The sequence below is a fragment of the Anguilla anguilla genome, chromosome 3 (genome assembly GCF_013347855.1).
Source record: "Anguilla anguilla isolate fAngAng1 chromosome 3, fAngAng1.pri, whole genome shotgun sequence".
NCBI classification, from domain to species: Eukaryota; Metazoa; Chordata; class Actinopteri; order Anguilliformes; family Anguillidae; genus Anguilla; species Anguilla anguilla.
In genome coordinates, this window is record NC_049203.1 from 59,029,998 (window position 1) to 59,049,792 (window position 19,795).

Consider the following 19,795-nt stretch of genomic DNA (forward strand, 5'->3'; position numbering starts at 1 on the left):
AAAACCAATAAGAAATACAGCTGCTGTGTGTGCGGTTGGGCTCATTGATACTTATGTTCGCCAGGGGTGTTGGTCATCGATGTGTAGGGATGGTCTGATGTGTTGTGGAGTTAGGATTTGTGATTGTTGCCTGCTACCGAGGGAGGTGATGCACTTTACTCCATATTTACAGCAGCACATTTGAATTCTAAGTGCTTCTCTCTTTCTCATTTCCCTCACAACCCCATCCCTGACTCCCTCGCCCCCCCACCCCCCATCCACACCATCATGGGGTCAGCTTTGAGTGAGAGTTTTAATCAGACCAAAGGGAGCTGAGGTGGGGTGGGAGTTGGGGGGGGGGGGGGGGGGGGGAGCAGAATCATCTCTCTTGTCACAATCGGCTACGCGCTCCACTGACTTCCATAGAGAGGTTTTCCATTCCTTGCTTTCAATTCTTTTTTTTCTTCTTTTTGCTCCCTTTCTTTCTCGCTCACTCTCTCCTCTTTTCCATCGGCCCCCAGTGGGTGTGGTTGAAGGTCACTCTGCACTGACTCACATTCAGCGATAAGCCAGAGTGAGAGCGAAAGGGGGGTGGGAAGTGGGAGGGGGGGGCAGCAAGGGAGAGACTCTACATTAGCACTTGGTCTTTTTCACAGCAGAATGAAGACGCTGGGAGGAGGAGGGGGAGGGGGGAGGGGGTTTAGAGACCATCCGAGTTGAGAACTGACGGAATCCCAAATTCCGCCAGCGGCGAGCGATCGCGGTCACGCCGAGCGCCGCCGTCCGCGGACCGCGCCCGCAAACGACGCCGCGGCTCCCCGTCACATTCCGGGCGGGGTTAAAGTTTCCCCGTCGAGCTCCCTCCAGGAGAGTTTACGGCCCGCCTCTGAAGCACCACGGCTTTTCTTTCAGAACCGGGGGCAGATAAGCTGGAGCTTGGATGTAATGAAAACCTGCAGACGGGTCCCCCAGGACTCTGGGTGGAGTGGCCCTGCATATACAGCAGTCCCCCTCCAACAGCGTCGAGTTGGAATGTGTAACCGGAAAAGCGGAAGTCGGCACGGGAGAAAAACGTTCAGTTCTTTTGTGTTTTCATTGGATTTTTCCGAAGCATTAGTTACCCCGCCGTCACGCTTACTGGCCGTGTAATCTGTGTGGTTTGTACTCGTGCTTCAGCACCCAAATCTTTCGCGTTCAGTTGAGCGTGCCAAAGTGCTTCTAAAGGTCGAGTATCCCTCCTTGCGTGGTGGCCCTTCTGGATCAGACTGCAGTAGCCCTCTAGGTGACAACGTCCTCACAGCTAAGGCTGGAGTAGTTTTCATTCTGGTGCAGTTTTCACACCCATACACCGCCACCCAGAGAACGGCCGCTGTGGGTTTTTGAGGACGGGGCCGGTTCTAAATTTGAGGATGGCGAGAACGGCGTCGGGTAAATTTATGTAGCGGTTTAGCGTTTTTGAGCCTGGGATTTGAGGGACTGTGTTTGTTTGGGCTGTGGGGGGGAGGGACGCTGCGAGCTAAGCTTTGATTATGTTAGCTTGCTGTGCTCGATGCTCAAAACGAAGGCTTTCCCTCGAGTTCAGTGTGAACGCAGGCGGCGCCGCCGCCGGCCCCCTCAGGCGGAGCTGACGGCTCTGACTGTAACCGCTTTCCGCATGGGGCCCGCCCCAGAGGGCTAGCGCAGTCTTCCCCAGCGTCCGCCACGCGCTCCAGGATGCCCTGACACATCCTCTCCAGTGCTGTCGGAGAACAGGAGAGGGGGAGTCTTAATCAGCTGCATGAAACCCTGATAAGGGTGACCGCGATGAAACCCCAACCACCAAAGCAGATTAAATTAGGAACGGAGGTAACGAAGGTAATTAATGGGAGTGTTTCACACCGGAGAGTTTAATTAACCCCCGCATGCCGCCCGCTTATACCCCCCGTCCGCCACTCCCTGCCGGGGCAATTAATCCCTTGTCCTCGTGTGCCAGGGGCAATTAATCCTGTCTCTTGCCCCGTGAACTTGTGTCTTTGTCCTCTAGCAGAATATGCTCTGTGTGCATGTGTGCACGTGCATGCACACGCCACACACACACACACACACACACACACCCCACACACACACACACACACACACACACACACACACACACACACACACAGTGCCATTTCCATTCCTAAGTGAAGCGCAGCGTGAAAACAGGTAGAAGTATCAATATTTTAACAAGAAGCAATTTTACTGCTTTCACACACAGTCTCTCCTGCTTGGCCACTTTCTCCCTCTCTCTCGCACGCACAAACATCCGCACAGCCACATTCTGTCAAATTGCTCTGTGGTGTCTCCATTTGTTTTTTATTTGCATTCTTATCTCTGAAATGGAACGCAATTTAAAACAACACACTGATAGATGTACCTTTTCACCCAGACATCACAGCTGTGATTCTTTTATCCGCACACACACACACACACACACACGCACACACACACAGGGGAGAGGGCGAGGGCGAGGGTTTTCATCCTCATATCAGGCACTAAATCTTGTTAAAAAAATGTACTGAAGCTGAAAGGTCAGTCCATGGAGACACTGATGTGTAGAGCGAGAGGAAGAGGAGAGAGGGGGTCACAAATACATCAGGGGAAATGGCTGAGCTTCATTATTCTTTCGGTTATTTTTTATTGTGCATTTTTAATTGCTTATTTAATCTGGACATGGCTGCATAAATCACAGCCCAAGATTGCAGTGCTAATATTGGATGTCAGGGTCTTTATGGAGCCTTATCTCTATCATTTACAGAATGACAGAACCAATTCAGATTTGCGCACTTTCATTTTAGCTGGGTACAGAGGGGCCAGCTCTGCGTGACCTTTCCTCTGTTGCTGCACCTCCCTCCCCTCTGGCGGTCTCTGCCTGCCCTGTGATGCCCTCTCTTATCTACCCATCTTCCCCTGTCCGCCCTGCGGTCCCAGCGGCTCCCCCTGGTCCGGGCTGTCTGTCATTGTCTGTCCTCCGCCTCGTGTGCGTGTCACTCTGCCCTGGCGTCTCCCTGTCCTCCCGCCCGTCTGTCCGTCCGGCTCTTCGGCCCTCTTTCCCAGTCCCCCCCCGCCCCCTTACCCCGCCGTAGCGGCCTGTTTAGCCGCGCGCCGCGCCCTCTGTACCCCATTAGCCGATTTCATTTTTTTTTTGCGCTCCCCGGGATGTGTTGTCCTGGGCTGTATCGCAGCAGGCTTTTACTTCACAGTGCCGTTAGTAAGTAATTCCAAGGGGACGATTAACTTCAAGGTTTTTTTTTTTTTTTTTTTTTTTTTTTGTTTTTTTTCTCTCCCTTCTGCACTCAAGTGAAGTTCCGATTTAAAAGGGGCCTCGCTTGCTTAGCGGTAGCGCCGGTAAGGGGCTGTCGGAGCGCGCTTTCGGCTGAAGCGCTCGGTCTCAGTTGGGCTACGTGGCCCCTACGTGGTTTTGAATTGAATGCTGAATGTGCCAGTGCTTGACCGCAGCTGCCAGTCCTGCGGGGGGGGGTGAAGGGGGGCGGGGGTGCACACATAATTGGCCATAGTGTCACAGAGGGAAGGAGAATTTCGGGGGCAAGCCTCATTTACCACAGTTTTACTTATTTGTTGACGGCGTTGCTGTTGGCGGATCCGATCCGAGCCAAATGAATCCCGGCGGTGGAAAATTAAACGTACGGTATAACTGGACATAAAAAAAAAAGAATATTTATGTTTTTTGTTTGTCCAGGTGAATACTAAAGAACCTCTCCGCACTACAAGAGCGCAGGAGCGCTCGGAATTATTTATGGTAAAGATTGCTCGTCACGAGACGGAAAATGCCCTCGCGTTTAATGGCTTTTCATTAGAATAGTCTCCTTCTCTGCGGGCGAGCGGCGCTCTCTCTCTGGGAAATGGGTCCTTCTGTGCGCTGTGCACCATGTTTTAAAAAATGACTCCGTTCATACTGCATTTCGCCTGCGGGTAAGGCGCTGGATAAAGGTCAGTGTATTTCATAGTAATTAGACTGTTGATTACTCTGTGCTTCTGCATCCACCTCCGTGAAATGTGTTCACGTGCTCCTTGAAGGAGGAAGGAGAAATCACGCCGTTTGTGACTTCCTTTTGGACTGTCCGCTTTTTACTCTGGTCCACCGAGCAATGACGGCGACCTGGAAACGCATTTATCAAGGGTCTTTCTGGCATTCGGTGTGTGCTTATTCTTTAACAAGCGCGCATTCACTCAAACCCTCTCTGTCACATACAGACAGACAGACACACACACACACACACACATACACATGCACACGTGAGCGCGCACACACAAACTCATGAATATGCAGGCTTTCTCAGATACTGTACATCTTTACGCAGTGGCCTGTGCAGAAACCTGTGCGTTCTCCCTGGCATGCAAATGTGCCCACTCATACACACATCCTTGGATGTAAGCGTGTCTTGCCTTCGTGTGATGACCTGATATTTGCATTTCTGCCACTTCTGTTTAATGACGAGTCTTTGTTATTATTTGAGTGGGTCTGTGTTTGCTTACATATGTTCTGTGACAGGTTCTCTGAGCGTCAGTGGAGTGTTGGGTACTTGACACGCGCACACACAGACACTCAGATCACACGCAGTGCCTACCGTCTGTGACCGCAGTTCCTAATTGGACTTTACTGTAATGTATTGCACTACCTCTTGACAACACTGACTCTTGTTTTAAAAGGCTAGGACACTGTTTGTCAGCAGAAATTATTGGTTAAATGTCAGTCACATAAGGGTTTGTGAGTCCTAGCTTTGTGTGTGCAGCATTTATAATCTATGCTCTGTGTTTGTTTTCCTTTTCAGAGGGGCATTCCGATTGGCCAGTTCTGTAAGGACTTCAATGAGAAAACGAAGGACTTGAAAGAGGGCATCCCTCTTCCCATCAGGATACACGTCAAGGTCTGCTTCCTCTCTCGCCTCCTCGTCTTTTTTATTTGAACGATGTTCCTTTCTTTTTCTCCCCCGTCTCCAATTCAATATGCTCCGTGAGCATAGGTTACCATTTTATTTACAAAGCTTTGAAGTACCAGATATGTTGTTATTGATAATAACCCTCATGTTGACCATCTTTTTGTTGGCCTTTCAATTTTTTCTCCCTGTTTATGAATCCAGGGGGCCTTGTTAGCAAAACAATAGCCATTTGCCAGAGCAGTTTCTAAATGAGGTCATGTGTCACATGGGCATGGGAGTGTGGGACGCAAAATGATTTAGAACAGTGTAGAAAAACAACGACTATCGCTGTCTCGCACCTGCTACTTTTTATTTATTTATTATTTTTTGTACTCTTTTTTTCCACGTCGCCCCTCTGCTGGTGCTTTGAAAGATTGTTTTATTGCATTGGTGTCCTTTCCCCTTGCTCTGTGAAAAATGAGACATCACAGTCTGCAACATAAATGAAATCAATGGTAGATAACTACAGATAAATGAAAAACAATAGAAGTTTCTTGCATCCTCATAAAATCACAAGGCAAAGCATACGTTAGACATATTAAGAATGGTAGGGAGGATTTCAACGTGTGTGTATTAGCCAGTGTTAATGGAAATGATGCAACTTAAATGATTTGATGATGATGGAAGTGTGCAGAATTTGAAGGTGTATCAACTGACAGAGAAAGTCATGCATCTTGGTGTTTTCACCATACACAATATGGCCACCATGGTCTGTGAAGCACTAGTCAGGTCACCTATGTGTTCTAACAGACTTATCTCTGCAAGATTTAAAGATCACTAGTATGAGAGTATGTTCTCTGTATACGGTATACACAAGATGATGTACTGGCTGCTTAACCTCTGAAATTATTCCATTGATTCCAAAAATTATTATTTGCCATATAATTGTGACATCATGGATTTAGATACCTCTCAGAATTAAAGAGATTGAGTTGAAGGATTTTATGGAATTTTTGAGTTTCTCGAGAACAGGAAGTAAATTGAAGAAATGCTGTGGGAATTTTCTGTTGTCTGTTTGAAATGAGGGGATTGCAGTCAATTGGAACTAACTAGAAAATTGCTTGACAGTTTAGTCATTCGGGAGATCCTTTTAGCCAAAGTGTCTCACAAAAGTGCATTTCACATGGTAACCGAACATCACACGAGCCTGGAGATGCCTGTAGTCCCAATCACCTAAGTGCCACTGTCAAGGTGCATGCCTTAGGACATACACAACAAAGGGAGAGAAGGCTAGATTCCTTTTCTTGTAATTAAATAGAAACATCGAGGTGTCTGAAAAGGTGAATTCTGTAACACTTGCGGGAAACAGCCAGTGAATCTGTCTCCCTGATTGATTTGGGGGAGCTTGTTCCACCATCGGGGGACAAGGGCAAGGAAGAGCCGGGGTCGGGGGGGAGCGGCTGCCAGGTGCTGGGATAGATGGGACAGCCAGCTGGCGGGAGGAGGCTGCTGAGCAGAGCGGTCTCTGCTTTGGAGTGTGCGGTGTAGTCACTGGCTGCAGTTAGGACAGGGCAGTGCCTTTCACAGCTCCGCACGCCACTGCAAGCGATTTCGGCTGAACGCGGGCAGCCGCCAGGAGCCAGCGAAGAGTGCTCAACAGTGGAAAGGCAAGTGCGAATTAGGCTCGTTGAAGACCAGACAGGGCAGCAGAATTCAGAAATTTCAATAGTAGTAGTAGTAGTAGTAGTAAATGTAATTTATATAGTGCCTTTTCCGTTAAAAAGTAAAAAGTTAAAAAAAAAAAGTGGAAATGGAAAGACAGAAGAGATATATAGGACAATAATACAGAAGGGGGTTCAGAATAAAATAAAAAACAAACAAACAAAAAACATATGAGTCAAGGCACTAGTGGAGCTACGGGTAACTTATACTGAAGAGGTGGGTCTTGAGTAGAAATTTTTGATCAGTTGCAGTGACCTGGTACTGAATTTGTGGAATTGATCCAATGGGCTATAGACTCCAAACTTCAACATACATGGTCTTTGAATGTCTTCTCTGGTAAATTGCAATGCCATGCATTCCCCATGAATATTAATTTACACAAAATTGACCAGAATGTACATTTATTTTAAAAATGTGTATGTTTCAAACAAATTTGTGTAATTTGATGTTAAATGATGTATCATCAGAACTACATCATGACTCTCATTTTCTTTTTTCTAAAAAAGAAAGTACTTACAATGGACATTAGGTTTTTGGGAGAGCACTTGGAAATGAAGGTGATGTGCCTTTTAGGAAAAGGTTTGTTTTATTTGCTTATGGTATTCTTATATTTTTGAACACCACAAGTCTTGAAGCCGTGTTTTTCCAGTACAGGCGCAGCTAACTGCTCTGTTTGCCAAGCTTGCATACTGTTGCACCTCCCGAAGAGTCTCATCACTGAACTTTTATGAGCCAGGACGAATAAGGAAGATATTACAGCTTGCTCCATAAAACAAACGTTTACTGTCCAGGTTGCCCGAAGATGGAAGCGCTGCCTGTGCTGATGGCGCTCGTTCCACCCTGCTTCTCCCATTTAGCTACGGGAAGCTTTCTCCTCGACCGCAGTGATCGATATCTAGCTTCACATTGGACTGAAGTAAATTTGCACAGGTAGTTGACTGGCCAGCTGACCACACTGGATCATTTGTTTTTCCCAGAATGCTTTTGGATGCAGTATGCTGCCAGCTACATGGGAGAAGGTCTTTGGTTTTGCTGTTACCTCACTTGTTTTTGATTGTTGCGAATGCGGGTTTTGTGAGTTTCCTTGCCAGGATGGTGTATTAAGCACACCTCACCTGTGCAGGTTTCATGAAGCACTTAACCATGCCAGCTGGTAAAGGCATGAAAGTACAGCCAGATGCCCTTCTTTGAGGCCAGGACGGCTGTGCTATGCAAATTATTCAACAGTTTCCCACTTGCTCTTGGTTAATTTATAGTGGGGTAGGATGATTTGCATGTTCAGGACAAAACTGATGGGACTAATATTACGTGGTCTGGCTAATGATACATATTTCAGAGGAATCCAAACATAAAAATGTTTACTTGAAACAGTGCCACCATTGATAAAGGGATCTGCCAAGAAAATAATGCAATGCGATTGATGCTAAATATTATTCCATGAACGACAGGCGGAATATGCTTGAATCTGTATTGTGGAAGTTTTTTCGCAGTTGCTAAATGTCTTTGTTTACAGTAATTAACACTCATTATGAATACTGAGGATGAAAGGTTAAAAGCCGTGATGCAGGGGTGTTATTGTTATTAACGATTAGCATGTGGAAGAGATTAGAGGGAAATTAGCTATACATACCGCTTGTGAATTTTATTCCGTTCTGAGCAGGTAAACAAATGTTTGTAAAGTTTCATTAACCAGCGCAAGTCCCTAATGCTTAAAGGTAGACCTAGACTTCTCATTATCAGGGATGCCTTGTTATAGTCATTTGAAGGCTTTAAAAAAAGCTAGACCTCCACTTTTAAAGACCGCACGATATCCCAAAACATTGTCATTTGTTATTCTTCATCCAGTCAGCCATGTTCCACAGATATCACAAAATGGCCACATCTTGTCATGTTAGCTTCCCTTTGTGTTTGCAGTAGTCAGTAACCATGCAGAATCTCATTGTTCCACAAGGCCTGCAGAACATAAAAATGTAGAAAGGAATTTGGAGAGACCAGACTATGTATCATCTTCATGAGTAGTGTTTTTCTAGTTTTCACTTGTACTTTACTACAGCTATGTGTTCACATATTATGCCACTTTTTTTATTTGTATTTTTACTTTTTTTTTTTTTTTGACCTGCCATGGTACTCGCTGGCAGTGTTGAAAAGGGCATTACATTTTAGGAATTTCTCCCTCTGTGGTCCTGTCCTACTGAGAATCTGTCCTTCCGAGGCCCTGTCTCGAAATGGGCTTCTGGTTTTGAATGGCCAGTCATGCCTGGGATTTTATCAAACTAGTCATTCAAGGGTGAGATCCCACAGGCCAAGCCTGTAGCCAGCTTTCAGTTTAATCTGATCTCTCTTCTTTTCTTTTTTTTGTTGGATTTTAATGAAACTTTGCATACAAATGAGAAACTGGGACTTCAGCGATACAAAGCGCTTAATGACCTGTGCATAAGGTGAACATTTAATAGAGCTAAAGACCCATGCACCTGTATAATAAACAGAACACAGAATTAAGCAGCACTCGATTAATTAAACTTTACACAGTAATCCCTTTCCCCCAGGATCCCGTCCTGGTCAGACTGAAAGGTTAAATGGTCAGGGTGAACTTCTGATACACCCAATGAGAGGTTTCTTGCTGTGCATTTTGCAATTCTCCTGCAGCAAATATCCTTTCTTTTTTCCGTTGCATAATCTTTTGTGGTTAGGGGCCTCATTCAGTACACAAAAGATGACGGTCCACTATAAAATTTGCATGTATTGAAGGAACCTTGAATCGGTCCCTGGACTAAAGTTATAAATTTTATAAATCTTTATAAATCCTTTGTGAATCAGCCAGCACTTCGGATTGTCCTTGATCAAAGGCTCAGTGTTTATACGATGTCCTCGTCCGCTGTGGCTAAATGAGTTTTCCCACATATGTTTGCTTTATTAACACACCGTTGTGTTTGGTGTGGCAGAAATGCTTTGTAATTACCTAGCAACGGTTTAACAAAGGTTTAAAGCTCGGATTTGCATGGATAGATGTCCTTCTCACAGCTGCCAGATTGCTTTAATTAGATATTGATTCAATGCTTGATTGCTGATTACTGTCTTTTCATATAGGTTTTTTTTTAATCGTATTTGCTGCCTTATATTGTATATTTCCTGTCTGTGGGGCATCGTGATTTATCTTGTATCTTTGGTTATGAGGCCTTTTTGCCTTGGCAGTTCCCAACTCCCTCCTTGCCTCCTTCTCCCCTTTGTATTACTATTTATTTTGATTTGTTTGCTCGGCAGAAGCAGTTATCCTGAGGAATTTACAGTGCTTACAGTCTTGCTTCTGGCACATTCTGTCACTCATTTTTACTGGGGCAACTGAGGCAGCGTGCCGTTCTCAAGGGTACACATCACCTCATTTTCTCTTTCTTTCTCACTCTCTCTCTCTCTGTGTATGTATATACATATGTATATATAAAAGACATTTTTATTTATTTAACTCCAACTTTAGATTAGCAATCAGAGCATTTGCAGGCAGTTATTTTTATACATTTTGGTTTCACCGTGTAGAAATAGCAGAAATTTCTATGCATAGTTCCTTATTTCAGGGCACCATAATATTTGGGACATATTAATGTTAACATAACGTGGCATGATGACGAGAACATGCCATTCAACAGTGCTCATTTTACTACGCCACCTAGTGCGTGGTTTACCTACAAACTAGATAGTATCTTTCACCGTATCAAGCCTGGTCTTGAAAACCCTCAGAGTTTCTGCCTCTACTAGATGACCTGACAAGCTATTTCACAGAGTGTCTACTGTGTGTCTACTTTCCCTGTGTGAAAAAATACTTTGGAATGTCTGTGCGGGATTTGCCTTTTGCTCATTTCCATTTATGCCCCCTCATTCAGCTAACAGAACTCAACCTGAAGAACCTCTTGTATTTCACTTTGTTAATCCCTTTTATGAATTTAAAAGCCTCAATCAAAGTGCCCCTCAGTCGCCCTTTTACTAAGCTTGAAAAGAGTATGCATCTTACTGGAAGTCTTTCCTCATAACTTTTATCTTTCTTACCAGGAACCAATTTTGGGTACTCTTCCTTGAACCTTTTCCAGAGCCTCTATATCTTTCTTGTAGTGCCATCCCCAGAACTGCACACAATACTCCAAGTATGGTCTGACAGTGGTATTGTATAAGATAAGTGTAACGTCCTTGGATTTATACTTTAAGACTTTTGGCCATATATTGCAGCATCCTGTTGGCCTTTTTACTACTACAGCACAGTGCCTAGAAGCTGAAAGGCTTTGATCAACTATTACTCCCAAGTCTTTTTCAAATTGAGCACATTCCAATTTTGTTCCTACCATAAAGTAGTTCTGCCTTATGTTTTTATTTCCCTTTTGTTGAACTTCACATTTAGCTATATTGAATTTCATTTGCCAAGTTCCTACCCTCTTCTGGATTCTGTTTAAATCTTCTTGGATTACTTTAGTAGATTCAAAAATTTTAGCTGAACTTCCCAGTATAGTATCATCTGCAAATTGAAGTAATGTACTTTCAATGTACCTATGAAGGTCATTTATATAAATGAGGAAGAACAGTGGTCCCAGCACTGATCCTTGTGGGACTCCACATTACACAGTTCCCTGCTCAAATAATATCCCATCTACTACTACTACCACTACTCTTTGTGGTCTACCCTGTAGCCAGTTTCGAACCCACAGTGTAATAGCTCCGATTTCACCCATTTGCATGTATGTATGTACAAATAGGTGACAAATTAAATGAAAAACCTGAATAAATGAGTGGAGAAACATTATGAATGCAGATTCTTCCATACATGTGTACTGCATGATATAGTTAAGCAATTAACATCCTATAATTCTCTGTGGCATGTATAGAAAGGCTGAGCAGGCCCAGGTGACCTCGATTTTGTATTAAGATTGCAAGAGGCAAAGATCTAAGCGACTTGAGAGGGTTCATTATTGGGGCACAGATGGCAGGAGCTTCAGTCACGAAGACTACTCAGATGGCTGTGTTTCAATAGGGAGAGTGACTGAAGTGACATCTGCATTTAGATCTATGGAAAAGACATCAGCAAATGGGGTCGGAAAAGTGAGGCTGAAAGCGCCCATTCGTGACCGTGATGCTTTTCAGTGCGAAATGTAAGGAAAAACAGAAGAGCAACTCGCATCATAGCAAAAACTCGTTTCATACACAGCCGCCTCATTCGTGGTGGCGAATGAATTGTGCTTGTACAGGGGAGTGACAGCGCATTCAGGCAGTTGGCGTGGAAAGTACGGAGGCGAAGGAAAGAATTAATATGCGTATTAGCCTAAGTTGTTGTTCTGTCAGAAAGGATCGGATTCAGATCGGGTGTGTCCTAGCCGATGCCTGATCTGCACACTATGGTGGTATCTGGAGCTGTTTTGGCTGTGTACTCCTCCAGGACATTGGATTTGAAAGGAAAGTGCATATGATGTTTAAGTGCAGGCTATCAGCTTTAATTTCACAGGGTTTTCACATCCACATTTCACATTTCACATTGGATGTTCCATGGAGGAATTACAGCCCTTTTTATGTTTAGTCCTCCCTTTTTAAGGAACTATGTATAAAATACGCACACTAAGTGGTGTATACACACACGCACACACACACACACACACACACACACACACACACTCAGTGGCCACTTTATTAGGTACACCCACAGGGCCTGAATTGAACTTTTCTTTCTCCTCCAGGAGATGAAAATGTCTACCTGCCACTCAGAATTTTTACCTGCCCCTTCGGAAAACCGTGTGGAAAATTTTAGTATTGCAAACACAGACCCTTATAACATCAGGGACTTTGCTTGCTCTTGTCAGACGCCAGCTCCCAGCACACAGTGGAAAAATATGCCCGTGCTGTGCCAAAGAGCATAACCGATCCAGTCACGTCCGTTCTGCTTTTTCGAAAACTCAATTTTTCACCGAAGTGCCGTTTTTTTCTTACCGTGTCCCAGCATCCCCAGTTTTCCGCTCTCTTTCTGTAGGCCGAATTCCAAGAAAATGTCACCACGTATTGTTGGGGTTCCGCACGCTAGCCTTCCAACTAGAGCAAGCCGCACTCAGTGAGGAGAGTGCGGCGGGAACGTTCGGGTACGTTTTTTGATTGACACTTTTGATAATTGGCCAATGGCAACGCCAGAGAGAGTTGCGAAGTGTTGGCTGTCGATCAAAGTGGCTTAGCACCTATGTCCGACGTCATTCTCTTTAGGTCACGTGTGACATTCAAATGTGCGACCGTATTCAGTCATGTCAATTCAACGTGTTCTGTGAAAAAACATCAATTAAAATAATACAAAATGCCTTCCACCACAGCGGATGACCTGACAATTTTACCTGCCGCAGTCAGAAAGTTAGCCACATTTGGCAAGTGGAGGTTGTTAATTTGGACCCTGTACCTATAGAGTACCTATACACACCTATCTTGGCCCTTTTGCCTCCAGAACAACCTGAATTCTCTGTGACCCCATCATCTGCCTGTCACTGCAGAAAATGAGATTCGTCTGACCAGGCCAGTTTTTCCAAACATCGGTCGTTAGGTTTGGTGGTCACACGCCCACCGTAGCCTCATCCTCCTGTTTTTAGCTGGCAGGATTGGAACCTGGCATGGTGTTTTGCTCCTGTAGCCCATCTGCTTTGGTGTGTCGAGCGCACGGAGATGCCCTTCTGCGCACCCCTGTTGTAAACAGCCGTTTCTTTAAGCGTTTGCGGCCTTTCCGTTATCTTGAACGAGTCAGCCCGTTCTCCTCTGACCTCTGCCATTAGCAAAGTGTTCTCGCCCGCGGAACTGCCACTCGCTGGATGCTTTTCGTTTATCGCGCCCTTCTCTGTGAACTGTCGCGGCTGCAGCGTGCGAACATCCCAGGAGGACAGCGGTTTTTGAGAAGTTGGAAGCACTGTGTCTTCATAACAATCATACCCCAGTCAAATTCGCTCTGATCATGCGGCTTGCCAGTTCTAATGTTTGGTCGAACAACAGCTTAACCTCTTCACCATGTCTGCGTGTTTTATGTATTGAGTTTCAGCCACATGATTCACTGTTTGGAGGAGCAGGCTATTTGGTGTGCCTAATGAAATGGCCACTGAGAGAGAGAGAATGTGTGTGTGCGTGCGGATTTCTTTTCACCCATCCCATGCTAAAATTAGTGACTGTTTCTTTCTCTGTTTTGAACATCTTAATCCGCTAATGCAGACAGACAGATTTGCTGTTGCATTTTAGACGGCTTAAATCAATTCTATAATGGTGAGAAGAGATTGTGGCAATGTGAAAAAAAAGAAAAACAATGAAACATAACCTCATTATCATCACAAAAGAACAGTTTGCCGGCCTGTGAAAGATTTATGACAGAAATAAAGGAACACACAGTAACTGTATTGTGTGGGCAGGTTCTACAGTGGCAGCCTGCTAATGCATAACAGGAACAAAACGCTGTGAAGCTGTTAGCACCCCCCCCACCCCCCCATCCCCACCCCGCCCCGCCCCAAAGCTTTTTGGATGGGATGCTGCCTGGTAATGTCCAGAGCACTCCTCTGAGAGGGTCTGCACTCTGAACAGCGATGCTCACAGACCTCGCCTCGGACCCAGGCGAACCCGGGCCGGATGACCGTCGCCGTGGCGCCGGCGGACACGCCCTCGTGGTCCTCGATGCTCTCGGCAGGCGTCTTCTTCCCGCTGCCCCACTTTCCCGAAATCTGCCCGGAATGAGGCGGAGAGGTTATGCATGGTGTGAAAACCGTGGCCTTGCAGGAAGTGGCTTGAACCTCAGGTTTGGATTGGGTAAAGGAACCGTTACCTGAGAGGAATTGCTGCGGTGTGTTCCGTCACCCTTCGTGTGTGATTGCGCACGGTGGCATGGAAACTGCACTCAGGATGGCCTCAAATGTTGCACGTTTTCTGAAAGAATTTCTTCAATTAATTGCAGTCAATTGTCACCTGGTGTGATTTTGTTCCCAGCCCTGTTCCTGGCGTACCCCAGTCTCCATTTATGCTATAAAGAGCTATAAATTGATTGTAATTAGACATTTGTAATGTCTAACGATGGTAGGTTTGCCTTCTTCATGCACATTATGAAACAGATAATTGTTCTGCAGCAAATGAGTATTACATATTAATTTAATTACGGATCGGTGCTCAGACTACTGATGTTTTCATTCTCTGCCGTGTGTTACGGTAACTGATTCCTTTTAAGAGATTCCATTTTTATTAGTTGACACATCTACAACTGAAGCCAGTGATGTCCTAATTGCTGAAACCGTTGACGCTTGGTCATTGCAACTAAACCGTTTGTGGGGGGAAAAGTGTTCATAGATAGAGCAAATGGTAATGAGCCAGATATGCATTGTGCCAAAATCTCGTTTCAGTACAAAGCTTTCGACGTCCATGATTAATATTGTCTGGAAGTATAAGCAGCACACACACACACAGGTACCCCAGGAGCAGACTTAGCCCCCCCCTCTCGCTTTATGAAATGGCCTAATAATTTTTTTTTTTAATTTCCCCTCTTTCCTCTCAGCCCGATAGGACGTATGACTTGAAGATCAATCAGCCAACCGTGTCTTACTTCCTGAAAGCGGCTGCGGGCATTGAAAGAGGCGCTGGTAAAACAGGTGAGGCTGACAGACGTCTGTTCTCATTCCTCCACCAGACTCCACCAGGGAACTCACTCTGAGTCCACAACACTACAGTCAGGCCCATTGCAGAGTCGGTTTGTATTTCAGATAATGGAGTGACAGAATTTTCCCCTGGGGTTTTTGGGTTAAGATTGGGTTTTTGATCTACGATTTTGCCTCTGATTGACTGATGTTCGGTGAACCAGGCATAGGCAGGGAAGGAATTACCGGTTTACAAAGGGGAAAAAATCTCTTTCTCTTTTGCCTTTGTGCAAAGGGGATGGGAACTCTTTGTGCTGGTGCATTATATTTTTAAAGCTGGAACTGCGTTGGATTTAAAGTTCGACCTAAGTAACGAATTCTGGAAGACGTGGGTTGTGTGCTGTGTGATGCACATGCACATGATTTACTAAGACCCGTAGCACGTGCAGAACCTTTTAGCACACACCAATCTAACAGCACAGCCAGTGATTGGTGCAAAGCAAATGCCATGACCAATCATTGCACATGTGAAAGGTTTAAGTAAATCAGGCTCTTAGAATCTTTTTTACTCTCTGATTTTAGCTGCCAGTATGAGTGATTTCTCTTCTCTCCTTCTTGATGCACCGTTCAATTAACTCTGCCTTTTCAGTGCTGTGTTTTTATGTGGTAGACCCATTGAATGTGTTCATTTTTTAAAATAATATGACGTTTATATCTAACTCTAGATTCTGACGTCTCTCCCCTTTTGATTGTCCACCTTCTCTGTTTTCTCCTTTCATCCCTCCATTTTGTGTTATCTTGCCTTCTCCGTTCCCGCCCCTCTCTCTCCTCCTTTCCCTCTGCCGTTCTCCGTTTTTTGTCCCCGCTACCCGCGTCCCCGTCCAGGCCACGAAATCGCCGGCATGGTGTCCGTGAGGGCCGTGTACGAGATCGCCAAAATCAAGGCGGCGGACGAGAGCTTCCGGCTGCAGAACGCCTCCCTGGAGACGGTCGTCAAGTGCATCATCGGCTCCGCCCGTTCGCTGGGCATCAGGGTCGTTAACGAGTAAGAGACGCCCCGGACCCCGCGGCGCTCGCCCACGCACGGCGTCACCGGAAGCCGGTTCGGATCGGGACCACCCAGGGGGGGCGTTTCAAACTCATTTTCTGGAGAAATTGAGTCTTTAGTTTTGCGCATGAAATTCCGTTCGGAGGGAACTCGCGTGTTTTAGAACAGGTGCTTATTCAGCATGTTTAAATCCAGAGTCCGGAGCAGGCCATCGGCTCTTAACTCATTATTATGGAAGCCATAATTGAATTGTTATTCATCATCTTAATGTAGGCTTTGTAGTCCATACTCTATAATGTCATCCTGATATTTTTTATGAAAATGCTGAACGCGCTCGCTTCCAGCCACAGTTACACACCGGCTGTCACTTAAACACACCCGACCCCCCCAACCCCCCCCCCCCCCCTCCCCGCACACAAACAGTGAGCCTGTCCCACAGCTTGACCCTGTCGGGTACGGAGATGAGCAAAGCCCTTCAGCCCAAAGTAATCATGTGATGCATGTCGCTGTATTTCATCCGCCTGTGTGGAATGAACGGAGGGGAGGCATCAGCTCCAAAGATAACGGCCTGGAAACACAAAGGGCTTCTTTCTCATCTTTATCATCAAAAATACTTTATGAAAAACAGCGAGTGCTATTTGTTGACCTTTTCTTTTTTTTTTTTTTCTTTTTTTTGAAGTGTTGACACTTCCACATTTCTTTGACTTACAAGTGTTGGGAGAAATGTGGCTATATGCATCATCATTGTCATTTTATTGTGCCTGGCACACCATTTGATGATTTTTATATTACTTTTCAACATATTTCACTTTGGTTTTTTTTTTATTTTTTAAAAGACGTCATGTTTTTCAAAGGAGGTCATGTTTGGCAGAACTTAGATCCCATAAGAGGTGCTTATGAAAATGAAATAATTGTTTGATTGTGCTGATTCACCTTGCCGTCTGGCCGTGTTGCTGGGAAATAATCTCCCGGCATTTACACTGTTCATCCAAAACCCCTCCTCTCCCCTCTCTCTCCACCCCCCCTCACCCCCCCTCCATTGTTCTCCCTCCCACTCTTTTTGTCCTTGTCCCTCTGCCCTCTCCCTCTCTCCCTCTCTCCTTCCTCCAGTCTTTCGGCGGAGGAGTACGGTCAGTTTCTGCAGGAGAGGGAGGCGCGGATTGTGGCTGAGCAAGCCGCCGCCGCCGCCGAGGCAGCCGCCGCCAAGAAGAAGTGAACACGCGAGCGCACACACACATATACGCACACACACACACACACGCACACATACGCACACATACGCACACATACGCACACACACACATACGCACGCACACACACACACACACACACACAGACACACACGCGTGCTGCTCACACAGACACACACACACACACATGCTGCTCACACAGACACACACACAGACACACACGCGTGCTGCTCACACAGACACACACACACACACACACACACATGCTGCTCACACAGACACACGCACACGCATGCTGCTCACACACGCACACACACACACAGACACACACGCGTGCTGCTCACACAGACACACACACACACACACACACACACATGCTGCTCACACAGACACACGCACACACACACGCATGCTGCTCACACACACACGCACATACGTGTGCCGCTCACACAGACACACACACACACGCATGCTGCTCACACACACACACACACACACACACGTGTGCTGCTCATGCACCTCCGTGCTGTTACAACGTACCGCATTCGACTTTGGACTCTCTGTCTCACGCATCTGTCCCATTGATTATTAATTTTTCTCATTATTTTCAAATTTGGAGTGGGCAGCTCGATCACTGCAGTCCTCCGGGTGAAGTAAGGAAAGCTGAACGCTCACACCCGTGTCCTCAGAACTGCGTACAGCCCGCTCTGCGGTCCAGCAGTAGAGCCTGCACACTGTTGGGTTCAGAGCTACACAAGTCATGGAACAGGCACTGGTTAGAGCACAGGTCCTTGTGCGGTTAGGTGGGGACTCCCCTGGTGTATAAAACCCTCCCTCCCTTGGTCAGGCTACACACCATGACACTGCTGGGCACGGTTGGCATTAGCTTGATAGGTTTGATTTGGGACTGTGACCAAAGATCTAACATTTTAGCTGGACTTTCCAACTGCGCGCCCTGTTTGTCATGCTGAACTGGACTCGGGTTGGTTTTTACAGATTCGGGTGTTGGTTAAGTTCAAGCTTGCAACAGTGATGGATCCTTTTCTTTTAATATGGAATTGTTAGCTTGTGGAGGGATTGGTTAAATAATTAATTGTATTATTACAGCGATGGTAAGTACAAGCAAACCTTCCAGAAATAAACGCTGCCTTTTTTCCCCCAAAGGGGACCGCCCCATTTCTGTTGGAATCAGTCCAAAAGTTTTGTGCCCCCTGGAGTCAAAACAGTGAAATCTGAAATGAAGGGCTCGTATCTTTCCTGGCTGCTCTTATCAATAATAAGAGTTTTATCTCCTGCTAATGACGAAGTCCAGGTGTCATTCAAAAGGGAGCAGCGTGGTTCATTAGACGGTCCCTAAATGGTGTTTACTTGGCAGAATCTGTGCTCCAGCGATGGGCAATCTGTATGAATTGGCTGTACTGTTGACCCTGGAAAATGAAGAATAAATAAATAATTAAAGGATAATCGAGGACTGTGCCCGTGGAATTTTTTGCCGCGAATCACTCATCTGTTTCTGGTGATTAAATTTTGTTGATATTATAAAATTGATGCCCTCAAAAATTAATTTTGTTTTTCATAATTTGTGTGAACTCCTCTGAAGGTCTAAAATGTCATACATCAAACTTTCGTTACAGGTCTAAAATATCAATAGCCATTTCAGAATATTGTAATTTAGATACGGTTAAGGATCTAAACTGGCCAAAAATTAAGAGCGAAAAGACAAAGTCATATTTCTGGAACCTTTATCTCGAACCAAAAGGAGGAATTCTAAATATATTTCCAGACCTACAAATTGGATTACTGTGTATTTGCTTACTATTGCTTACTATTTGCTTACAACAGTTAGTTGTCAATCACTGATGTGTCTGAATCAATAAAAGATTTTCTTTTTATTTCCCATTGCCATATATATATATACATTTTTGAGGGTGTGTAACTAATAATGTATTAACTAACCAATAATGTAATACAATGTTGCTCTCAATACGGTATGTAGTAAAGTTTAATAATGCAATATATCAACCAATAATGTAATAACTTGATAACAAATATTACCAATAGTTAATTTATCTGGTGAGTAAAAAAAAGCAATGTAATAATATTGATCAGTGTCATAATCACAGGGGCATCATGCTACTCTGTACCAGGGAAGGACCTGTGCAGGACATAAACATAAAGGGGCCTTTGGACAAGAAGCTAAGAGATCAACAGGCAGGCTTCTGGCAACATGGATCCTGCACAGAGCACAGACCACATAGCAACACTGTGCATAATGGTGGAGCAGTCTGTGGAATGCGACTCGTCCCTAAACCCCATCTTCATAGATTTCCAAAAGGCTTTTGACAGTCTTGATTG

The 19,795-nt window shown here is 45.3% G+C and overlaps 1 protein-coding gene across 2 annotated transcripts in view; it reads left to right on the forward strand.

The window, feature by feature from the left end:
• mrpl11 (mitochondrial ribosomal protein L11) overlaps window positions 1-17,526 on the forward strand; it is a 32,555-nt gene extending 15,029 nt beyond the window's left edge. Inside the window, exons 3-6 of one of the 2 annotated variants that reach the window (XM_035411505.1) lie at window positions 4,791-4,886; window positions 15,124-15,217; window positions 16,088-16,247; window positions 17,361-17,524. In XM_035411505.1, the coding sequence (XP_035267396.1) occupies window positions 4,791-4,886; window positions 15,124-15,217; window positions 16,088-16,247; window positions 17,361-17,466 (456 nt within the window). In that variant the 3' untranslated portion in view covers window positions 17,467-17,524. Of the gene's footprint in view, window positions 1-4,790; window positions 4,887-15,123; window positions 15,218-16,087; window positions 16,248-17,360 lie in introns of both variants that reach the window. The other variant, XM_035411506.1, reaches the window with a different exon arrangement.
• The last annotated feature ends 2,269 nt before the right edge of the window (window positions 17,527-19,795 follow it).